Source organism: Ursus americanus, chromosome 3 (assembly GCF_024610735.1).
Source record: "Ursus americanus isolate L20-20 chromosome 3, mUrsAme1.1.p, whole genome shotgun sequence".
In the NCBI taxonomy this organism is placed as follows: domain Eukaryota; kingdom Metazoa; phylum Chordata; class Mammalia; order Carnivora; family Ursidae; genus Ursus; species Ursus americanus.
This window is the reverse complement of record NC_142129.1, coordinates 13,230,639-13,250,481: the sequence shown is the minus strand read 5'-3', so window position 1 is coordinate 13,250,481 and position 19,843 is coordinate 13,230,639. Positions and strand designations below refer to the sequence as shown.

The window sequence follows — 19,843 nt, the reverse complement described above, 5'->3', positions numbered from 1 at the left end:
TCCCTTACCACTTACCCCTCTGCCTCTGGCAACCACCAGTCTGTTCTGATTCTGTGTGTTCGGTGTTCTTAAAATCCGCGTATAAGGGAGATCATACAGAATTTGTCTTTCTGTGACTTCACTTAGCATAATGCTTTGACGGTCCATTGATGTTGTTGCAAATGACAGGATTTCCTTTTTTTATGGCTGAATGATATTCTGTTAGATACATACATACACACACACATCTCCTGCATTTTCTTTATCCATTGATGGGCGCTTAGGTTGTTTCCATGTCTTGGCTATTATGCATAGCACTGCAGTGAGCATGGGTGTGCAGAAATCTCTTCAAGATCGTGATTTCAGGGGCTCCTGGGTAGTTTAGTTGGTTAAGCATCTGCATTTGGCTCAGGTCATGATCCCAGGGTCCTGGTGGAGTGGGGGTGGGTCCCAGGGCTGCCTCTCAAATCACTTTGTCTAAGAAGGTTTCTTCTTAATACATATAAGCCTTCCACAAGGGTTTTGGAAACCGGGTCTTGCTGATGGCCGATAAGCAGGAGAAGGAGAACTGCCTACTGGTGTTGCTGTAAGGTATGACTAGAATCCAGAATTCAGTGTTTGTGTGCCGGCTCTGCCTCCCCCTTCCCTGGTCTGTTTCCTCATATGTCCAGGGTACATCCGAGCTCTTGCTCTGCCCACCTCCTAGGGTTATCGTGTGTGGAAGTTTCTCTCTCATTATATATGTAAATACATGCATCTATGTACGTATATGTATATAAAATATATGTGGCATGATGTAAACAGTGGTTGCTAATGTTATTTCTGATTTACTTTGGTCTTGCCCCCCTAGAGTAAGTAGTCCTTTCACAACAATTGAGAGAAATAACTAACACTGAGTACTCACTGTGTGTAAGAACCACACTGAGGACTTCATGTGCGTTATCACACTTAGGCCTTGGGTCCTAAAGGATTTGAGATGGGGAAAAAGGATGGGAATAGTCCTTTGCAGGGGCAGGTGGAAGGGAGAAGGAGCTAGCTGACATTGGAATAAGGGAGAACAGGGGTGATGCCTTTAGAAGGAGAGGGGTCAGAGAGTTGGGAGAGGAGCGAGGGAGGAAAGGGAAAAAAGGGAAGTGAGCTTGGATGCCTGTGTTTGCCCCTTAGATCCCCCCCACCTTGCATCTGCTATCTGCTCCTGGCTCCCCCACCTCTTCCAGCTTCTGGCAGGTTCGGCTACTGGGGGAGGGAGGAGTGAGAGGTTGCGTGTTTATTCCTGGTCACCTCACCACAGGCCGGCTGTGACCGTCTGCCCAATGTTACGTCACCCTTCTCCATCGGCCATTCTCTCTAGGTTCTGGTGTCCGCTTCCTCTGCCTCTCCAGGCTTGGGGTTATACCAGCTCCTTCTGTCACCAGCCGTAGGTCCCCGCACCTGCTCAGCTTTGTCAAATTTCTGTTTTTGAAACTCTTCTTAACTACGCATTTGGGTTTCTTGTCCATCTGGGAGCCTGACGTGGCCGATAGGAGGGTCACCAGCTCTGAAGGCAGAGCACAGACGAAAGCTTAAGGTGTCCTCACTCCTGAGGGTGCCCCCACCCTATCCAAGCTGAGGCCTCTGGGCTGGAATGTAGGAGGGAAGGCCATGGGATTTCCCCTGCCTCTCAGGTAGCCCCTCTGGATTGTTGCTGGAAAACCTATTTGTATCGGGAAGCCCACATTCTGGGCACACGAATTGGGTGCCCAGATGGTGCCTGTATTTACAAGAGCCCAGCGCACTGACAGGACCTGCAGACACATGGGTAAATATTTTGCCTCTCTTCTTCGGCAATATTTGAGTCTTTCACATTTAATTGCTGTCAAAGACAGGAGGCTTTCATCCCCGAGGCAAAGCAAATAGTGAGGCCTCCAGCGGGCTGTTCCCGCAGCTTCAGCCAGGCTCTCGGGCTGATCACCTGCAGCGCCAAGTGTCAGGTGGCTGGGTGGGCAGGGGGCGAGGGAGACGGGGGCAGCTGCCCGCAGCCTGCCTGGAACCGGTGGCCGCTTGCTGAGTGTATTTTGAGCCTGAGAGCACCCGATCTTGGCCAAGAAATCCGACACTTTTCTCAGACGTCCGTAATGGGCGTCCATCTGGCCACGTCCAGGGAGATCTTGCTCGGTGTCTCTGAAGCGGAGCCCAGGACGACGTGCTCGACTGTACACGTTGCTGAGGGGTTCTTGATGCAATTCGCTACCCTTTATATTTTCCTCTCCTCTTTCTTCTTAAAACAAAACAAAACTGAGAAGCATTGACTTCGTTGCCCCTTGGATTACATTTCCGAAGTGCAGTGAGAGGCTGTTCTGTGCCTGCATGGTTTTTTTCCCATCTCACTGTGATCAGATAAGCTTCCCCTTACATTATCCAGATTGGGAAGAAGTGTTTGCTGTCGGCGCAGAGTTCTGCAGCCATCCCTTCCTTTTATTTATTAGATTCTGATTTGCCTCGATTATTTTAGTCCCTTGCATGGAACAGAAGCAGCTGGATGCCTTGCCCACTGTGGTTTTACAGAGGGCGCCTCCTGTTACTCATTCCTTTCCTCCCAGCACATGCGACTGGTCGCATGTGCTGGGAGCCGGGGAGATGGAGATGAATGGAAAAGACCAGTCCCTGCCCTTGAGAAACTCATAATCTAGTGGGGGAGCGAGGCGTGTAAACAGATAAATCACAGCCCATCGGCGTGCTTGCCGCAGTAGGTCGGGAGCGCGGGGAGCAGAGAGGAGAGGGACCCGGTCGAATCACTACTGCTCCTCTGTTGCTGGGCGCGGTCCAGGCTGCAGGGAAGGCTTTGCCGAGGAGCCGCCATTTTGGCCACCTCTTGGGAGGGTTAGGTGTGCGTCAGGTGAAGAAAGACAGGAGAGTAGGTGCAGAGTCCTGACGGATACGGTCGATCCAGGACGAGGTAGGGACAGCCACCTGGCTGGGACTTCTGCGCGAGGAGTGTGAGGTTTATTCTGTAAAAGAGACCACCGTGTCCTTTCTGGAATACAGTCCAAGCGGCAGGGTGGAGGGTGGCCTGGCGGAGGGAGGCTCTGGTCAGACGCTTCTGGGTTCTCATCCTGGCACTGCTGTTCCCTTGGGAAAGTCACCTTATTTTTTTGAGCCTCCGTTTTCTCATTTGTGAAATATAATCATATTATGCCGATGGTCATAGGAATGCCTACTTAATTGGGTTGTGTGAAGGGTGAAGTGAGACAATATCCATCACAGGGTTTTCTGCCATTGGGATAAGTACAGAACATGGAGGGTTACAGGTGGATTGGGGGTGTTGGTGCCTTCACAGGGACGCTGACGGGCCCCAGGCAGCCTCATCTGTTTATCCCAAGGAGCCTCACACACGTCTCTTCTGTGTGTGCCATGACATGAGTAAAGTAGGAAACCGTTGGTTTCTGAAGCACTTGGCAAGTGTTTCCTACAAACAAGTCCTCAGTGAATGTGGCCTTGAGATGGGTCATTGTATTCACACAACTGCTCTAGAGGCTGAGGGCACAGAGGATGGGCCAGTTTCCAGGGGGTATTTCTGAGGTAGAACTAACAGAATTTGGTGACCAGTTGAATGTCAGGGAGGACAGGCCCCACTGGGGAGGGGAGGCATTGGGGATGGCTGGGGGATTTATAATGTTGTAGACCCGATGGGAGGTGATGCTAATCGTGGAGATTGTTTTGGAAATCAGAGCACTGTGGGCTTAGGGTATGGGCGTGAGTTGCGATGGTCTGATGGACTACTTTCCCAAGAAGCATAGCAAGATAGCAAGTTAGAGAAGAAGGAAGACCCGGTGGGGGTGTGGTCAGGGGGAATGCTGGGGAGCAGGTGAGAGACTAAGGGACAGAGGCAGAGGAGGTGAAAAAGGAAAAGCGTGTCTAACACTTCCTCCAAACTTTGCCTCTTTGGACAATGTCCGTCCCATTGGAGGAGTGTCTGCCAGTAAGTGGCAATAGGGCAGTTGTCCAGATATGATTTACAGTAAGGCGTCAGTTTCATGAGAGGTAGTGTCTAAATTACTGCCTTCCACCAATTGCCAGGCTCCCTGCTGACAGTGAGCCAGGGGTCAAACAATTCAGTCAGGTGCCACCACTTATAAATTGAAAATCAGTGGGGTGCAAAATGGATTACCATCAAAATCTATTCAGGTGTAAAACCTCATTTTAAAACCTCTAACCCTTAAAAATCACTTCTTCTCTGATTCTTCACAATCCCCTGATATTGAGTTCTAATATTCACTAGATATGCAAGTGTCAGTAGATACGCCCGCAGGAGACCACAAGTGACAAGGAAGGAACTCCTAATTGGTCCTTTCTTTTGGAATTTGCAAACATGCTGGGTTTATGAATTAATACATTGGTAATTCTGTTAGATTCTCGGGGGCAGCTGTTCTCAAACAGGCGTACAACAGAATCACCTGGAGGGCTTGTTAAAATTTGGATTGCAGGCTCTACCTCTGGTTTCTGATTTGGCAGCTCTGGGATTAGGCCTAGGAAATGACATTTCTAGCAAGTTCCTGGAGGATGCTGATGGTCCCTGGACCACACTTTGCAAAACTCTGTTCTAAGATAGAAGAGTACTTTCCTAAGTTGGCAATGCATGCTTTGCTAGTCAAATTATCAGTAAAGGTTCCACGGGACCAAGTGTTGAGTGTGTTAAGGGACTTGATTTTTTTTCCCCCAGGAAGCCTGAGAAGAGGCTGGTTTAAGGAGATAGGCATGGATTTGAGGGCTTTGTGCTCAGAGGTGAGGTTAGGGCACGACGGAGGAAAGAGAAGAGGCTGCTCTCGTTGTTCATCCTTCCACAAGACTGTGTGTGCTACAGGCACAAATGACATCATTAAGGCCGGAGTCTGTTGTGTGTTGGTCCATGGGTACAAACTGTTCATGTCTTTTGATGCCAATCTTCTTCCCATCACTTGAAAGTTGATTTTCTTAAGGTTAAACAAACACAGGCACTACTTTCTTAGCAAGCCACTGTCAGCCTAAGCTTTGGCTCTTCCCATCCCTCAGTGATGCCAGAGAGGCATTTTTCTATCTAAATCGATGGTGTTTGACTTTAGTTCTACTCTCTGGAGAGTAGATGTGACTTTTTGGAGTTGAAGTTACTGCCTTGTATAAACTATGGGTGTCACCAGGCCCCATAAGAAGCAAGTCTCTTTCCCCAGGACAGACCAGTGGGTCCCAGAAGCTGCCCCAGACATGGTTGCTGCCTCATTAACGTTCTGTTTCCTGTCTCTCTTTGGCAGGAGAGATTGAGCGATGCACGTACATCAAATACCACTACTCCTCAGCCACCATCCCCAGGAACCTCACTTTCAACATCACGAAGACCATCCGTCAGGATGAGTGGCACGCCCTTCGTAAGTACACCTGCGTTTGTTTCTTTGGTGGCAACCTTTGGAGGTCACGGAGGTTTGGACGCCCGTCAGCAGCTTGTCTGGACGGATGGACGCGCCTCTTTGGCCTGTGGACAGCCTCAGAGCACGATAGCAGTTCCTTAAAGTGTCAATTTTCTGTGGGTCAGAATTGCCTCTGCTGGCTTCGATTGCATTAGATTTAAAGAGTTTGCTTCTAAAATTAAAAACAGGGGCGCCTGGCCGGCTCAGTTGGTAGAGCATGTGACGCTTGATCTTGGGGTCGTGAGTTCAAGCCCCACGTTGGGACGGAGAGCCTACTTTAAAAAAAAGGCAATAAATAAATGTAACATAAAAAAATAAAATAAAATCAAAAAACCCCAAAACAATGAGCAGACCATGATCCGTAATCTTACTTCGTTCCCTGGGTAGGTGTTTCTGATTACAGCTACCTAAGGAAACCAGCTCCTGGGATCTAACTTCAGCGCCTCTCCCGAGTTGCTTGGAGCATTATCCTGGCAACCTGTGGATCCCTTGTGCTGTTCTTTATACGGGGTGAGGCCAGCTGGGGGTTGCAGGCTGCATAGTTTTGGGAGTTTGCCTCTGGGTGGGTCACTAAGGGGTAGGATCTCGTCCTCTGCTTACGAGTTTCTGTTGCCCCAAAAATGAGAGGCTTGGAGACCCAGTTCGCCTGTGATTGCTCAGCCGAGGTCAGAGTATCTGCCTCCAACCGTTAGGGAGTTTCTTGGTCAGGAACCTTCAGATCCTCTAATTATGATAAGAGGATGATTTCAGGAGCAAGCAGAGTTGGCCGTATTTTCATTTTGCTGTTCCATGGGGGTGTCCTGCTCGTCTGTGTCAGGGAAGCTGTCTTTCGCTGGTGGCACAGTTCTTCAGGGGACACATTCGGCTCTGAGTTGTCTCTGTTGCATTTGTCACTTCTTTCCTGCTACAGCTGCCCCCCCCCCATAATATCACAAGGCTAAAAATCGGTTTACATTTATATGCGAGGGAGGGTCTTTTATTGTTTGCTAAAATGTTCCATCAACTTTAAAGAAGGTTGAAAACCTCTTTCTTCCCTTTATTGTTGCCTAGTTATGTTTTGCACGCATGGGGTCCGGACAGGCATCTTCCACATGTTAGTTTGGCTTTAATCAAACCACCATGGCTTGAGGTGGCGGGAGGTGAGAGGGGCGAGGAAGATTAAAACAGAGCAACGATTCATTGGTTTCAGGAAAAAAGACTGTGACCAAGTGTCTGGATGACTGTTACTGCCACTGGCCTGAAATGATAGCGCAGGTATCAGTGGATGGGAAGCCATTCACCAAATTGTTGCCTTCAGGCTTTGACATTACTGGAGACACTAACCATAGCGTGGGGACAGAGAGCTAATGTCTCAAGTGCATCCGTGTGTACTAGACATTGAGCTAGGCTTACACAGACTTACTTAACTGTAATGTTAGATTTGCCTTAGAGATACTAGTAATCAGGATTACTAATTTTTCTTTTGGCTCTAAATACTTAAGGAGACACATACATCAATACCTGGAAATGACTGCCTATTTCCCACATTACATTGGTCCACTGTAACAGAAGCCCACAGCAGATGTTCAGAGTTCGTGATAAGCCTTGCTGAGTAACCACTTAAATATAACTTAAGTTACAGGGGCCATAACAGAATCTAAGAAGGAAGAAGTGATTGACGTAGCTTCAATTCATATTTACTCAGTTCAACCAAAGGTACTGAATTTTTCTGTGTACCAGGCACATAGTGGATACTGAGGCTGTGGGAGAACTCTTTCAAAGAGCTCACACCTGGAGGTGGAGATGGGTAGGGGAGGGGGAGGGACACATTCACAAAGCAAATAATTACAAGGCAGTGTGATAATTACAATATAGTATAATTGTTTCAAACAAGATAGTTTGTGAAAGTTTTTCAGCAAGAAGGAGAATTAGTGTAAATTGCACAGATGCATTTCAAGGGAAACCCGATAGAATATTGTTGGCTGTGCACAGTAGATACCTGGAATTCGATTAGATTACGCATTGCAGCATCACTGGAATTGTTACGTGGCATTGGCAAAGACGGAGAGAGGAGGCTAATGCTAAGGTTTGTGGAATCTTCTTGTTGTTCCTTTTTTTAAAATTTTATTTATTTGGCAGAAAGAGAGAAAGCACAAGCAGGGGGAGAGGCAGGCAGAGGGAGAGGGAGAAGCAGGCTCCCCACTGAGCAGAGAACCCAACTTGGGGCTCGATCCCAGGACCCTGGGATCATGACCTGAGCCGAAGGCAGACACTTAACCTACTGAGCCCCCCCAGGCGCCCCTGGGTTTGTGGAATCTTCTTTGAGTCCAGCATCTCTGGGGTCCTTCTTCCGAAACTGTGGTGCCATTGGGTTCTGCGAAATCGAGTGTGCAGTTTATGCTTGTGAATTGGGGTGCAACTAGATCTCTGTTTTTACTTGATAAAAGCTATGTCAGCAACTGATGCATGAAGGTTTTTGGTATCCCATGGTGGGCGAACTGGAGGATATTCTTTAGTGAGGGATTTATCTGCCTGTTTCGCAGGGTGGTCTAATGGGCAGAGAACATTTGCCATTCCTGTCACCGATGACAGCTATTTTTAGCCGGAGGGCAAGTGAGCATCGGTCACGTCCGAAGTTGGTGCTAAGTGTAATGGGCAATGCTGGCGTAATGGGGAAGGATAATAAATGTCAATTTTCATTCTCAAAGTTCAGATATTGATATTAGGTGGGAAATGGGCACATGAGCCCCCTTTGAGATAAAGTAGAAACTACAAAGACTAGCAAACGCCTATGACCAAGCTTTGGAAATTAAAAAAAAAAAAAATCAGACTCTGATTTCTTATTTGAGAGTTCTGTACTTTTCTTTTTTTTTTTTTTTTAAAGGTTTTATTTATTTATTCGACAGAGATAGAGACAGCCAGCGAGAGAGGGAACACAAGTAGGGGGAGTGGGAGAGGAAGAAGCAGGCTCATAGCGGAGGAGCCTGATGTGGGGCTCGATCCCATAACGCCGGGATCACGCCCTGAGCTGAAGGCAGACGCTTAACCGCTGTGCCACCCAGGCGCCCCATGTACTTTTCAATACTGTAAATGAGATCAAATAAATCCATTTGATACCAGGTTGGTTATCATTTTGGAATTTGACCATCATATCTTACATTCTATCATTTTTCTTAATAGATCATATTTGCCAAAGGCAAGAAATTAATTTTTTTTTCTGAAACAACTTGGTAAATATTTCGGACTCCGGTTAAACTGAGGTTAAACATTTTTTCACTAGGGATTTGCATGTGGTCAATCACCCCTGGATGTGGGGGGAAAAATTTTTTTTTTTCCAAATAGGAAAAGCACATTTTGGCTTAAAACTGTGCTGTGGTTTTTGAACAGGTAACACCACCAGTGGGTGGCTTCACTGTGTGGCTGAGAGCTCATTCACTTTATGGTCAAGTGAACAGTAGGTGAAAGAGTAAAATTATTTGTAGGTCACTAGGCTTATAAATCCAAGTGTAAAGAGATAATAACCACTTTGGGGGAATAAAGTCCAGAGAACCAAACGTGTGTGTGGGTGGGGGGCGGCAGGAGTCTCTGAGGTTCCAACGCTGACTTGTCTGAGTGACTTGCTGGTGAGGTTTACTCGGGCTGGATGGCGATGGCTGGTGAGACACTGTGGCTGCTGTTGTCCTTCCCTCCCCGGTCAGAGCTCCCTGGGAGAGGCAGAACTCCTTCCAGAGGTGAAACTGTGCCCTCACGCCACCCAGGCCTGGCTCTCTGTCTGGGGCGGCCTCCTTGCCGTCCTGTCTGTCTGCTGCCTCCCGTTAGGTGCCAGTGACCCTGAGTGGTGTTTGTCCAGCCCCCGTGGGGCTGACCCAGATCCTCCTGCCCCCTCCAGCTCTGGATCAGTGAGGATGGGACGATGGCGACGGGAGATGAGCTTGGCCAGTGCCGCCCTGCGGGTGGGTTGTCTGGTGTAATGTTTGAAATATGACAAAATGAGCGGAGTGGCAGTGAGGGGAAAGCAGGCTGGCGCTGCGGTGCGCCTGAAACTTCCTCTTCTCACTAGAAAATAATGTCCCCACAGACTTCTCGTGCTCTGCAGCTCTGTCCGAGGCTGCAGCCCTTGTTGGGAGAATTCTGCACCCTCCTGCCCCCTCCAAGGGCCCCTGAGGCCATCCCCAATGGCTCTGCCTTTGCTCTCTGTGCCACTGGCATCCCTTTGGCATAACCTTTTGGCACAGCTGGAGGCCTGCACGTGCCCATTGGCTGGGAGGGCAGGGAGCCTGGGTGGCCCATGACACTGGGCGTGGGGGGGGGGGAGCCAGGAGGCCGAGAAAGCTGGGTCTGGGAAGACGTCCCTGAGAGATCAGTGCTTTTGCACAAAGTTGCTGGCATGGAGTGGAGCTGCACCAGGCGACATTGAGGAGGAGGCTGCCTAGGGGCCGCAGGGCAGGCACCCGGTGGAAAGTGCGAGAAGGGGACGTCTTCTTACCCTCTGATCTCTGCTTTGCTGCTGCTGAGTTTCCCGTGGGGTCTGAGCCCTAGGACTCCTGAGTCGCCGTGCTTGCGCATTCTGGGGGTTTTCATTCCACTGGGCATTTTCAAGATGGAGGTTCCAGCTCACAGCTGATTGCCCCTGGCAGCGGGAACCGGGACGCTGGGACTCCACTTGCCTGCAATCAGATCCTCTCCCTTATCTCTCAGGAGGCTGGCTGAGAGCCGAGAAAGCTAGAGTTATTTATTTATTTATTTTTTAAAGCCTCCTTCTGTCAGGACTGGAAGTTCAGTTAATTAGATCGGATGGTCACGCGCACATTGCCCGTGGGCCAGGGAGGGAAAGAGGAGGAGGAATGATGGCCTCCTCTGACATCCGCATCCCTGCTGCCCCAGCCTCCTGAGGGCGCTCCTCCCACAACACACAAACACGCTCACACCGTACCTCTGGAAAGTGGGAGAGAAGAAATAAGATTTGTTGGTAAAGAGGGAGGAGAGGAGGGGAGGGGAGGGGAGGGTAGTAGGGGAGGAAGACAGACAGATGGAGCCTGAGGCTGTGAAGAAGCAAGGGCATTTCAATGGGTGTGCTGAACGAGGGAGAAGAAAGCCAAATCCAGAAGTGTCTTGTCTGATGTAGACCCTTGAATGACACACCTGGCTCCTTGGCCCCAAGGCTCGAGGCTCCCCATGGCAGGGGGCCTGTAGGCTAGCTCAGTTTTGGGGGGCCAGCCCCTACCCCAGCTGATGTATGGTGAGAAGCTCCGTCTGTCCTGCTGCTCTGTTGTGCACTTCAGTGCAGAACCCTTGCCTTACTCAGGTTGGCCAAGCCCTATCTGTTTCCCTCTTTTCTGGCCTCTTCCATTCCCTCTTCTCTTTCTGTAATTGGCGCATCCTGCCCCTGGACCCTGTCTCCCTGGGGCTGCTGTCTCACTCCCTCTAGCCACTCCCAGGTCATGCCCACCTCTTGTGCCCTAGGCTACTTCCTGCTCTTCCCCGCTGGCCTTGGCCTTCTGGACTTGGATTTATGTTGGCTCCTGGCCTGATAGCCCTTGCCTTTTCCTTTCCCAGGGGCCTCCCCTGGCAGCTCCCTGACGAGCCTGTTCATCTACCCTCTGGACTTTCCTCCCATTCAGACCTCTGGGCTCCGAGCTCAGGAGTTGCCTGGATTTCTGGTCCCTCCTTCCCCAGCCATCCCTGGTCAGGACAAGATGAATGTGGTAGACTGAGGGGCTTGAGATGAAAATAAAATAACAGTAATTATCACAGTGACAACTACCTCTTTGTTCATATCCACTGTAATGCCCCTCAGAGGGGGCTCGAGGTTTCGTCCCAGGAGCCCAGCCGCAGTGTTCCAGCTCCTTTGCAGACAGAGTAACTGAGCCAGGGAGAAAGGGGCTGCCTAGAGTTTCCACCTTGGCCTCAGAGGAATCTGAGACTCAGAATCCAGGTCTGAACTCCGGCGGACTCCCTCCAGCTATTTTCTCCTTTCTGTTTCTAGCTGCTGTTATGTAAAACAGCCTAATGAAGTAAACATCCCAGACATTAGCAGCTTAGGTCCCCTGCGGTGTCAGCCATTTTCCTTCCCCTGCATCCGCAGAGGAGCCCAGCCTGCGTGAGGTTCTTAACTGTGAGCAATCTGTTGCCAGCTGCTTCTTGCTTGCAAGACTGGCATCCACGGGGGTCATGCCTAGCAAGAAACCTTCCCCAGAATTGTGATAGCTTGGTCGCCCAGAAACTCAATCATCAGGGCGTCACCATATGTCACTTGGTGTGTCCTAAAGTCTTTGCTTTTTGCAAACCATCTTTGTCTCTCTACCCCACCCGGCCCTTGCAGGGAGTGTTGTAAACTTTGTAGGATCCCGACGAGCTGCTCTCTGCCTGTCCTCCCAGAGCTCCCGTGGTTTTTCTGCAGCAAGCCAGGCAGGGAACACAAACCCCCTTCATGTGCCATTGCCCCTCTACCTGCCCTTGCAGCAGTAACGCCTGCCAGGACACACCTTTTCTTCACAGCTTCCCCTGCCTGTCAAACATTCAGTAAACTTGTTGCGCAAAGGTGTCGATGTCTTCTCGGATTACCTCCCCTGATAGCATTTTTAATTTTCAAAAGACCTAACCCAAAGGGATGACAGTGAGGTGGTTAAAGGTAGTGTGGAGATCCTTAAAATCATAATGCATTTGCTTTCTCTCCCACCTACTTACGTGGCTGGCCTGGCTAGGGGTCAGTGATGAGAGTGGAGTGGACAGGATGGGGGTTTATTTTTGAGATGGCCTCAGGAGTGGGAAAGAAGGAAGCCCAGGGTAAAAGGGGGGTGGAGTAGGATACAAACCATTGTGTTAAAGATGCGCTGATGATCCACATACTGAAGCAAATCTGAGAACCCCTGTGCCGGTGTGATTGCGGTTTTCAACCACAGCTCGTCTGAATGTGCACGTCCAAGTGTGTGCGGGGAACTGGTTGGAAGTCTGTCCTAGAGCCATTCTCAGCTTCTTCGGATTGGAAACTGCTTTCTTCCGGCCAAGCATCATGATACGGACACCACTAAGGAGAACTGGGGACAACCCCGCTGACATCCCTTGCCCATTTGTTCATTTACTCATTCAATATTCATAGAGAAAGCCTTGTGTTAGGTGCTGGAGGGGATATTAAAAGGTATTCTGCTTTCCAAATTGGATGATATATTTCCAGGTGCCAACCTGGGGAGAGATCAGACTGCTTGTTGCTTAATGTTTATTGACCACCCAGAGCGTGCAGGGTAATGCTACTGACGTGCACGCATCATGGGTCCCAAACTCCACACTGAGGTCAGCAGGAATTCTTTGTAGAGGGCATAAAAGCAAAATAGAAGCCCAAACTACTACCCTATCGCAGAGGCATGGCCTGTTTTTTTAGAGCAAGGGAAAAATGCGGATGCCCTGGGATCTACCTCTTCTTGGCCCTCTGGGGGAACTGTTCCTGCTCTAGGTGCTGAAAAGGAATGTCCTAATGGCTTGTGATTCCTCTTCCCAGCAGCTACGACAATCACAGCTCACTGTCCAGGCGTGTTGTAACAGTTTTGGGGGGGAGGGGGACAAAACCAGAAGCTGAGTATTCCAGTGGGTAGGGACAGCTCAGCAACAGTGAATGTGGGTTGGATGAGGCCTGGATGTCTGGGCAGCAGACACTTGTCATCAAGGCAGTGGGTCAGCAGGTATGAATACTGTGGGTGCTACTCTGGGGATCCAGTTCTACAGGGCCCAATTCTACAGGAAATCTAGAGCATTAGGGAGTTAGAATAAGGAATAGAGAATAGTGCCTGAGAGAAGCCCACTTTTAAGATCTGGGATACACAGGTCAGGGGCTATCATGCCTTGAACAAGATGGGAGATCATTTTAGTAAAAGCAGCAGTCTCAAACTGTGATCAGGATTGGTCCTGGGCTTTGGAGGTGAGGCTGCTTCTGAAGACGGTAGGACTATGGGGAGGGCAGGGGAGAGGCATCTGGGTATCAGAATGGCTTAGCAGAAAAAGTAATTAAGTTCTATATTTTGTGGCAAAGGACCGATGGAGTCTAGAACCATGCTACTCAAATGTGGTCTGTGGACCATCAGCATCATCTGGGAACTTGTTAGAAATGCCAATTCGTGGGCCCCAGCCCAGGCCTATTGAATCAGAATCTCTAAAGTTTGAGATCGCTTGGTGTTGGGGGGACATTGGTGGGGGCTCTAGTGGTCAGTGAAGGCTCGGGAGGACGGAGCGTGGGTGGGCCTTGAATGGGAGTTGGGAGAGCGAATATTGCATTTAGCACAACCTCTCACACAGGAGCAGGACTTTTAACCTATTCATGCGTTGTTTGTTGTCTGCGTGTCTGTGTCTATTTTCTGTTAGAGCTTTTGTAATTCACGTTTCTTCCATATTTCTTTTTGTTAATTGAATAAAACACGGAAGAGGTGAGCTATTTTCTTTTTGTTTGTCTGTCTTTCTGCATCATGTGTGCTATTAGCATCCTCCTGACATCTAGCCTGGAACCTCTGTTGCGTCTCCAACATTCTCCTTCATTCAGAAACTGGCTTCAGGCTCCAGTGAAGCTAGGGGACATTGGATTGAGTTCCAGCGCTTGTCGCTGTCTAGGTATATGACCCTGGGCAAACTGTGTAAGTGTTTAAAACCCAGTACACTCATCTGTAAAACAGAGGTAATAATACTTGTCTTGAGAGTTATTAGAAAGTTTAAATTAAAATGATTCATGTGAAATCAGTCAGTCTGCAAAAGCCTGATACCAAGCGGCATTAGATGCTATGATTATAGGAGTGCAAAGTTGTACCAGGCTTCGAGATCCCCTAGGATGTGGGTGAGAGGCTCTAAAATGATCTTTCGTGGACTTGGGGACTTTTCTATTGAACTTTGCACAGGCTTAATGGGTGTTTGCCTCCTCTGTGGCTGCACGTGTTAGTGGGTCTGCTGTGGGTTTGCTGTCTGCACAGGTGTGTGTGATGGGAGCTTGCATCAGGTGCTCACAGTGTGGGAGTAGAAAGTGGCTGAGAGGATTATGTGCTGAATGGCAACAGTGTGGCATATTGTGAAAGGAATTTCAGAGCAGAAAATCATCAGTGTTTGGGATCCTCAGTGGGATAGCAGTAGCAGAAGCAGCCCTCTAATTTATCAGTTGTGTCCAATAAGAATACAGTTTAGACAATAACAGGAGTCTCTAAAAGAAGATTTACATACTAAGTGTCTAAGAGGTAACATTTTCAGAGCTTTGAAGATAAATATGCCGTGAGTACATTTGTACTGAAATCGTTGAGGGGAGCGTGGAAATGATTCTCCTGACTGTTGTGGCTCAGCCCTGCCTTTCAGGAAAGCTGCAATTTCCAGTATGTGCTGTGATCAGATGTTCTTCTCTTCCTGAAGTGGAAATATATAGATCCCAAAAGTGGATACTGCAAGAGTGTTGGGGATATGGGGGAAGGAGGAGGGTCTAGGAAGAGGATAGTTGACGTGGTTAGGGGTGAGGCATGATATTCCCGTTCGGGGGGAAAAGGATGCTCCTTATTTTCAACTCTGTGCTCACAATGGGCTATGGGGTGGTGCTGGCTATGGTCATGGATATTGCCATTCTGTGTTACCAACGAAGAAGGACCAGGAATTGCAGGGAAATAGGTTGGTCTTGAAGATTGTGTGTAGCCTACCAGTTGCGTGAGAGGGGGCTGCAGCTCTGCCTGGCCTGAGTCCGCTTGGGAGGCAGGGCTGGGCATGAGCGTTGGGGGGGACTATTCTGTAGCCATGACCATGGGGAGAAGAAGGAACTTGAGTCCTGATAGCAGGGGTTCTAGGGAAGCAGTGAGGATCTGAAGTGCCAGGTTCACGGAGTGGGCAGAAGGTAAGAACCAGATCCAGAGTGAAGGTAAGGTGGGATATGTAGGGTCACCCGAGAGATGATGAAGCATTGCTGAGTCCAAGACTCAGCCTATCAAGTCATATTTAGTGATTGGCAGTGTTGGCTGCTAGGACAAACCCCACATTTCTCTGTTCGTGACTGAGAAGAAAGGCTGCATAAATTGATTAGGTTTAAGGACGTTTTCTTTTGGCCATTGTCTTAGTGATGGAGTTACCAGGTTGAGCTAAAATGTTTGGTCCTCTGAGATAATTGTGGGAGCTGATGCCTGCCCTAGTTCAACTTTGAGGCTGATGTTCTCTACCATTTGTGTTCTTCTTTGTCTTTTGCTGATAGCAGACTCTGGTTTGAACTTCAAGGTCATAGTTGGCCAAGGGGCTGGCCTCATTCTGGGTAATTCAGGCTTACCCAAAGTAGTTCTCCATGGAGTTCATCCTTGCTCATGTAAAACTATAATTCTGTGTGTAGAAGGTGGGAGGGGAGCTAAGCCTAAGCCAAAAATAAAAAGTGTTACTTGTCTTGCTTCACTCTCAATGCATATCTATCTTAGGAGTCTTCCATGGAAGGTTTGTATCGACTACAATTAAAACATTCTTGGATTCATTGTAATTCAACATTCCAATCAGGGCCATCCAAACGAACTTCCTGTCATGATGGAGATGATCTCTAAATCTGCGTTTCCCGTTTCCCAATATGCTAGCCTTAAGCCATATCTCATTGTTGAGCCCTTGAAATAGGAGTAATGCAACCAAGCAATTGAATGTCTAATTTAACTCAATTTAAATTTAAATGATCACACATGGCCAAGTAGCTACCATATCAGACAGGGTAGTTCTGAACAATCCTCAGGTTTCTTAAATAGATTCCACTTGCAAATTATAAACTGTTGATTATGAGCATTCACACTTTAAAAAGAAAACCTTACAGGTTTTCTGGGTGCCGCAGCCATTTTAGGGGGATAGGAATGCACATTCCCTCGCGTCGCCCAGCTCCTCACTTGCTACGCTGCCCTTGGGCTCCCAGAAGCCCCACTCCCAGAGCTACCTGGGTGTTCTTGGGCTTTCCTGCTGGTCTGTGCCATGGGCAGGTAAGGAGAGGTGGCCGGGAAAGTGTCTCATCATTACGTGTGCCGAATCTGGGCCAGGTTGTTGTAGGTCGGGTTCCCTGGGAAGATTTTGAGGTGGGGTGTTGCCAGAGGATGTTTATTAAGGAGTGCCCTAAGGACCCACTTCTGTGGTAAGGAAGGGACAGAGCAGGGTTTGAGGGAGGGAGAAGTCCAGTACCCCCTCGCCCCCCCCCCCCCCCCAGAGGGCTCCAGTCCTACAGGTGGCCTTTCAGAGTTTCTGGAATGGGGTCGAGATGGCTGGGCCTCAGCTTCCCACATTGGTTACTTCTTGGATAGGAGCTCACCAGCATAGGGGCGGCTTTGGGCCTTGACTTTCTGTGTCTGAGAGTCCCCAGAAGGGGCTGATCCCTGAAGGCCAGCAGCTCTCCAAGAACCAAGGCAACAAATCCTCCCATGATGGGGGTTCTGGGCAGTACACACAGTGTTGACTGTGCAGATGTTTGATGGAGGCGATCCTTGGAGGTTGCCCATAAGGTGCCTGAGACTCAGATGGAGCACCTCACCCAGAGCTCTGGCCTATACGAGACGGAGGTAGAACTAGAACCCAGGCCTTGATGGTTGCAAAATTCTTGCTCTCGCCTCACCCCAAAGATCCCTTCCTTCCCTATGCCTTACTGAACAGACCTACTCACAGACTTCTGTTGTCTCTGCCTGTTTTCTCAAGTATGCTTTCTGATTGTCATTATCCTACAGGACAGCCCTACTTCATCCTCCTCCTCTCCTACCATCAGTGACCACCCCTACCATTATCTAAAGTAAGTGAAGACCCTTCCCCATGAGCCTCCAGGCTAGCCACTCCTCACGCGAGAGCTCAAGTATTCAAAAGAAATGGAAGAAAGCTATTTATTTTCCACTTCGGGGGTTTGTTTGTTTGTTTCATTTAATTACTGGTATCACAATAGGTTTTTTTTTTCTATTGCTTTTTATTGCAGATGTATAGTATTTTATCTACATTATGAGTTAAATGGGCTTTTGCGGACTAGCCTCGAAACCCAATCATTTATAACAGACATGACTTCTCTGGAAATGGGTTCTGAATTCTAAATAACTGACTTACGAATGAGGATTGAGGACGGAACTCATTTCAAAGCTGAAGACTGTTTTTCTACTTTCTGGGCAGTTTGCCTCTGAATGGTCTTGCCGCCTCTATTCTTTCTGCGTCTCATGCTGGGTCCCCGAACCAGACACCGGCCGTGGGGTGAAAGCACAGACTCTTCCTAGGTCCCTTGTTCTCAGTCCATAACCAGCTGCTGATACAAAATTAATTAATGCCCCATGGTGTGCCCTGTGTAGGCTTATCTGAAATCCAGAAATCCAACCGAGAGACCGTAAGCCTCCTTGGTGCAGGGTATCATTCAGTCTCAGTCCTCCTCTCCATTCACGTTGATAAAATGAGACTAATTATGTAAGATTTCCCCGAGGTTCCTTGCTTGGGTACCTAGCACCAAATTAGAAATGAGCAGTCAGCTGTGTGTGTGTGTGTGTGTGTGTGTGAGACCTTTTGAGGCCGAGAGACTCCTGAACAAGGGTGTGGAGCTAATACCACATGGGATGACATCAGCGTTCATATTCCACATGCCACCCCATCCCACCACCTCACTCCTGGAGCTTCTAGATGCTGCACAGTTGCCAGGGAAACCAGGGAAAGGAGCTACACGAAAGCTACCTTTCCAGAGCTCTGGGCAAATCTTCCTGGGGGTAGAGCAGAAGGAAGGGTGTATTACTTCAGGCCCCAAGTTGAGGGGAAATGCCGACTTCAAGCCAGCACCCCCTCCTGTGCTGCCCCAGTCTGGTTCGGTCCCTGTGTCACGTTAGCATTGCAGTCTGCTGCCCTTCCCATCCCCCACTGCCATCTGCTCCTACCCAAAGGGATCTTTTCATTTCCTGGAAGTAAACATCACTTCACATCAAAAAGAGTAGGGAAGTCTGATTTATGGTTAAGGCTTGAAATCCGTTTACTGTTTAGCTTGGCAGAGCTAACAGAAATGTGCCACTAAAAAGGGCTACCTCTGTTCAATTTCCTTGTTAAGCTGAAGGAGAAGGGCTGGGATCCTAAGTATTTGCAGTTCCTGGTCAGAGCTTTGCGCGCTGGTTAACGAAGCACCATCTTTGGTCGTTCTTGGAATGACCTGGCAGGACCTTCATTCCCAGGGTTTACTGAGGGCCTGTGATGTGCACAACTGGGCAGTGAGGAGGGGCCTTCGAGGGGCCCACAGTCTATCAGCCTAGAGCAGTCGGAGCAGCTCAGGATGGCAAGGGCTGGGATGCGGGTACACAAAGGGCCATCAGCAGCGTGTAGAGGAGGAAAAGGCCATCTCAGCCCAGGACAGTGGGTCAGGAATAGCAGCATTTGAAATGGCCCTAAAATAGTTCATTCATTAAACTCAAGTTCCTACCATTTACAGGAACCGTGCTAGGCACCAGATGAAAGAAACGGCCGTTTCTACCCTCATGGAGCTTGCACTCTCACGTAATTACTACGACTTACAGAATGTTTAACATGGCCCTGAGATGCGTTCTTTTACTTAAACCCCAACTGTCCTGTGAGGGGCATAGACTTATGACATCTGTCTTACAGATGAGGACGCTGAGGGTTACAGAGGTTACAGAGGTCACTTATGGGAGAGCCACATGGTATGAGCGGTGGGGCTTGATGATGCCTTAGCAAATTCATCTGTCAGTGTGTATGGGATGGATGGAGATGGGTGGCATCAGGACTCTGGGGAGCTTTCTGTGATAGTCCGGGCCCGAGATCTCCTGGCCTGGGTGGACTCTCCACAGTGGATCTCTGAGACCTCACACAAGGAGGTGAGGCTATTTGCTGAGCAGGTGTGCTCGGGGGGAGGGCTCAGATTCTGAGGTGTGTGGACAAGGTCTGAACAAGCGGGTTTCTGACTCACTCCCCCCGGATGGCAGCCGTCTTTATCTCCAAGAACAACATTTATCAGCACTAACTAGCAGCATGGAAAATGGAAAAATGAGCTTTCTTGGAAGCGTAGGGAAGAATTAACTATATTTTGTTGAGCTTACATTTCTGTTTCCATACATGGAAATACAAGATATATTCATTACGTTCAAAAGCTAATTCAACTTTGGCATCTGATAAATGCATGAATCCTGTATCTCTTTGGCCTTGAAGTCTCAAGACTAACAACGATTTTCATTGTGTTATTAAACAAGACCCCTTTGATCATGGGCATTAAACTATAAAAATTAGTTGTCATATATATATGTATGTATGTATATGTATAGATATATATATGTTATATTTAAATTAAATATATCAAGCTCTTAAAAATTATTCTTGAGAAGGGAATTATCAACTGCCACACAATTCACTAATCACTCATGAACTCAGATTTTAAAAGATGGTTAGATTTGTCTTGTATTTTGATTTTAGACTGGATTCTCACCTCAGGATTGTAGGGGGGTGGAATCAATGAGTAGCTATTACTTACTCTCAGAAAGTGGGGGTCTTCTGCC

General features: G+C 48.6%; 1 protein-coding gene across 1 annotated transcript in view; it reads left to right on the top strand.

Annotated features, from left to right (window-relative positions):
* TMEM178B (transmembrane protein 178B) overlaps window positions 1–19,843 on the top strand; it is a 335,799-nt gene that overhangs the window by 106,446 nt on the left and 209,510 nt on the right. The window contains exon 2 of the mRNA XM_045792495.2: window positions 5,244–5,357. Coding sequence (XP_045648451.1) covers window positions 5,244–5,357 — 114 coding nt within the window. The remainder of the gene's footprint in view (window positions 1–5,243; window positions 5,358–19,843) is intronic.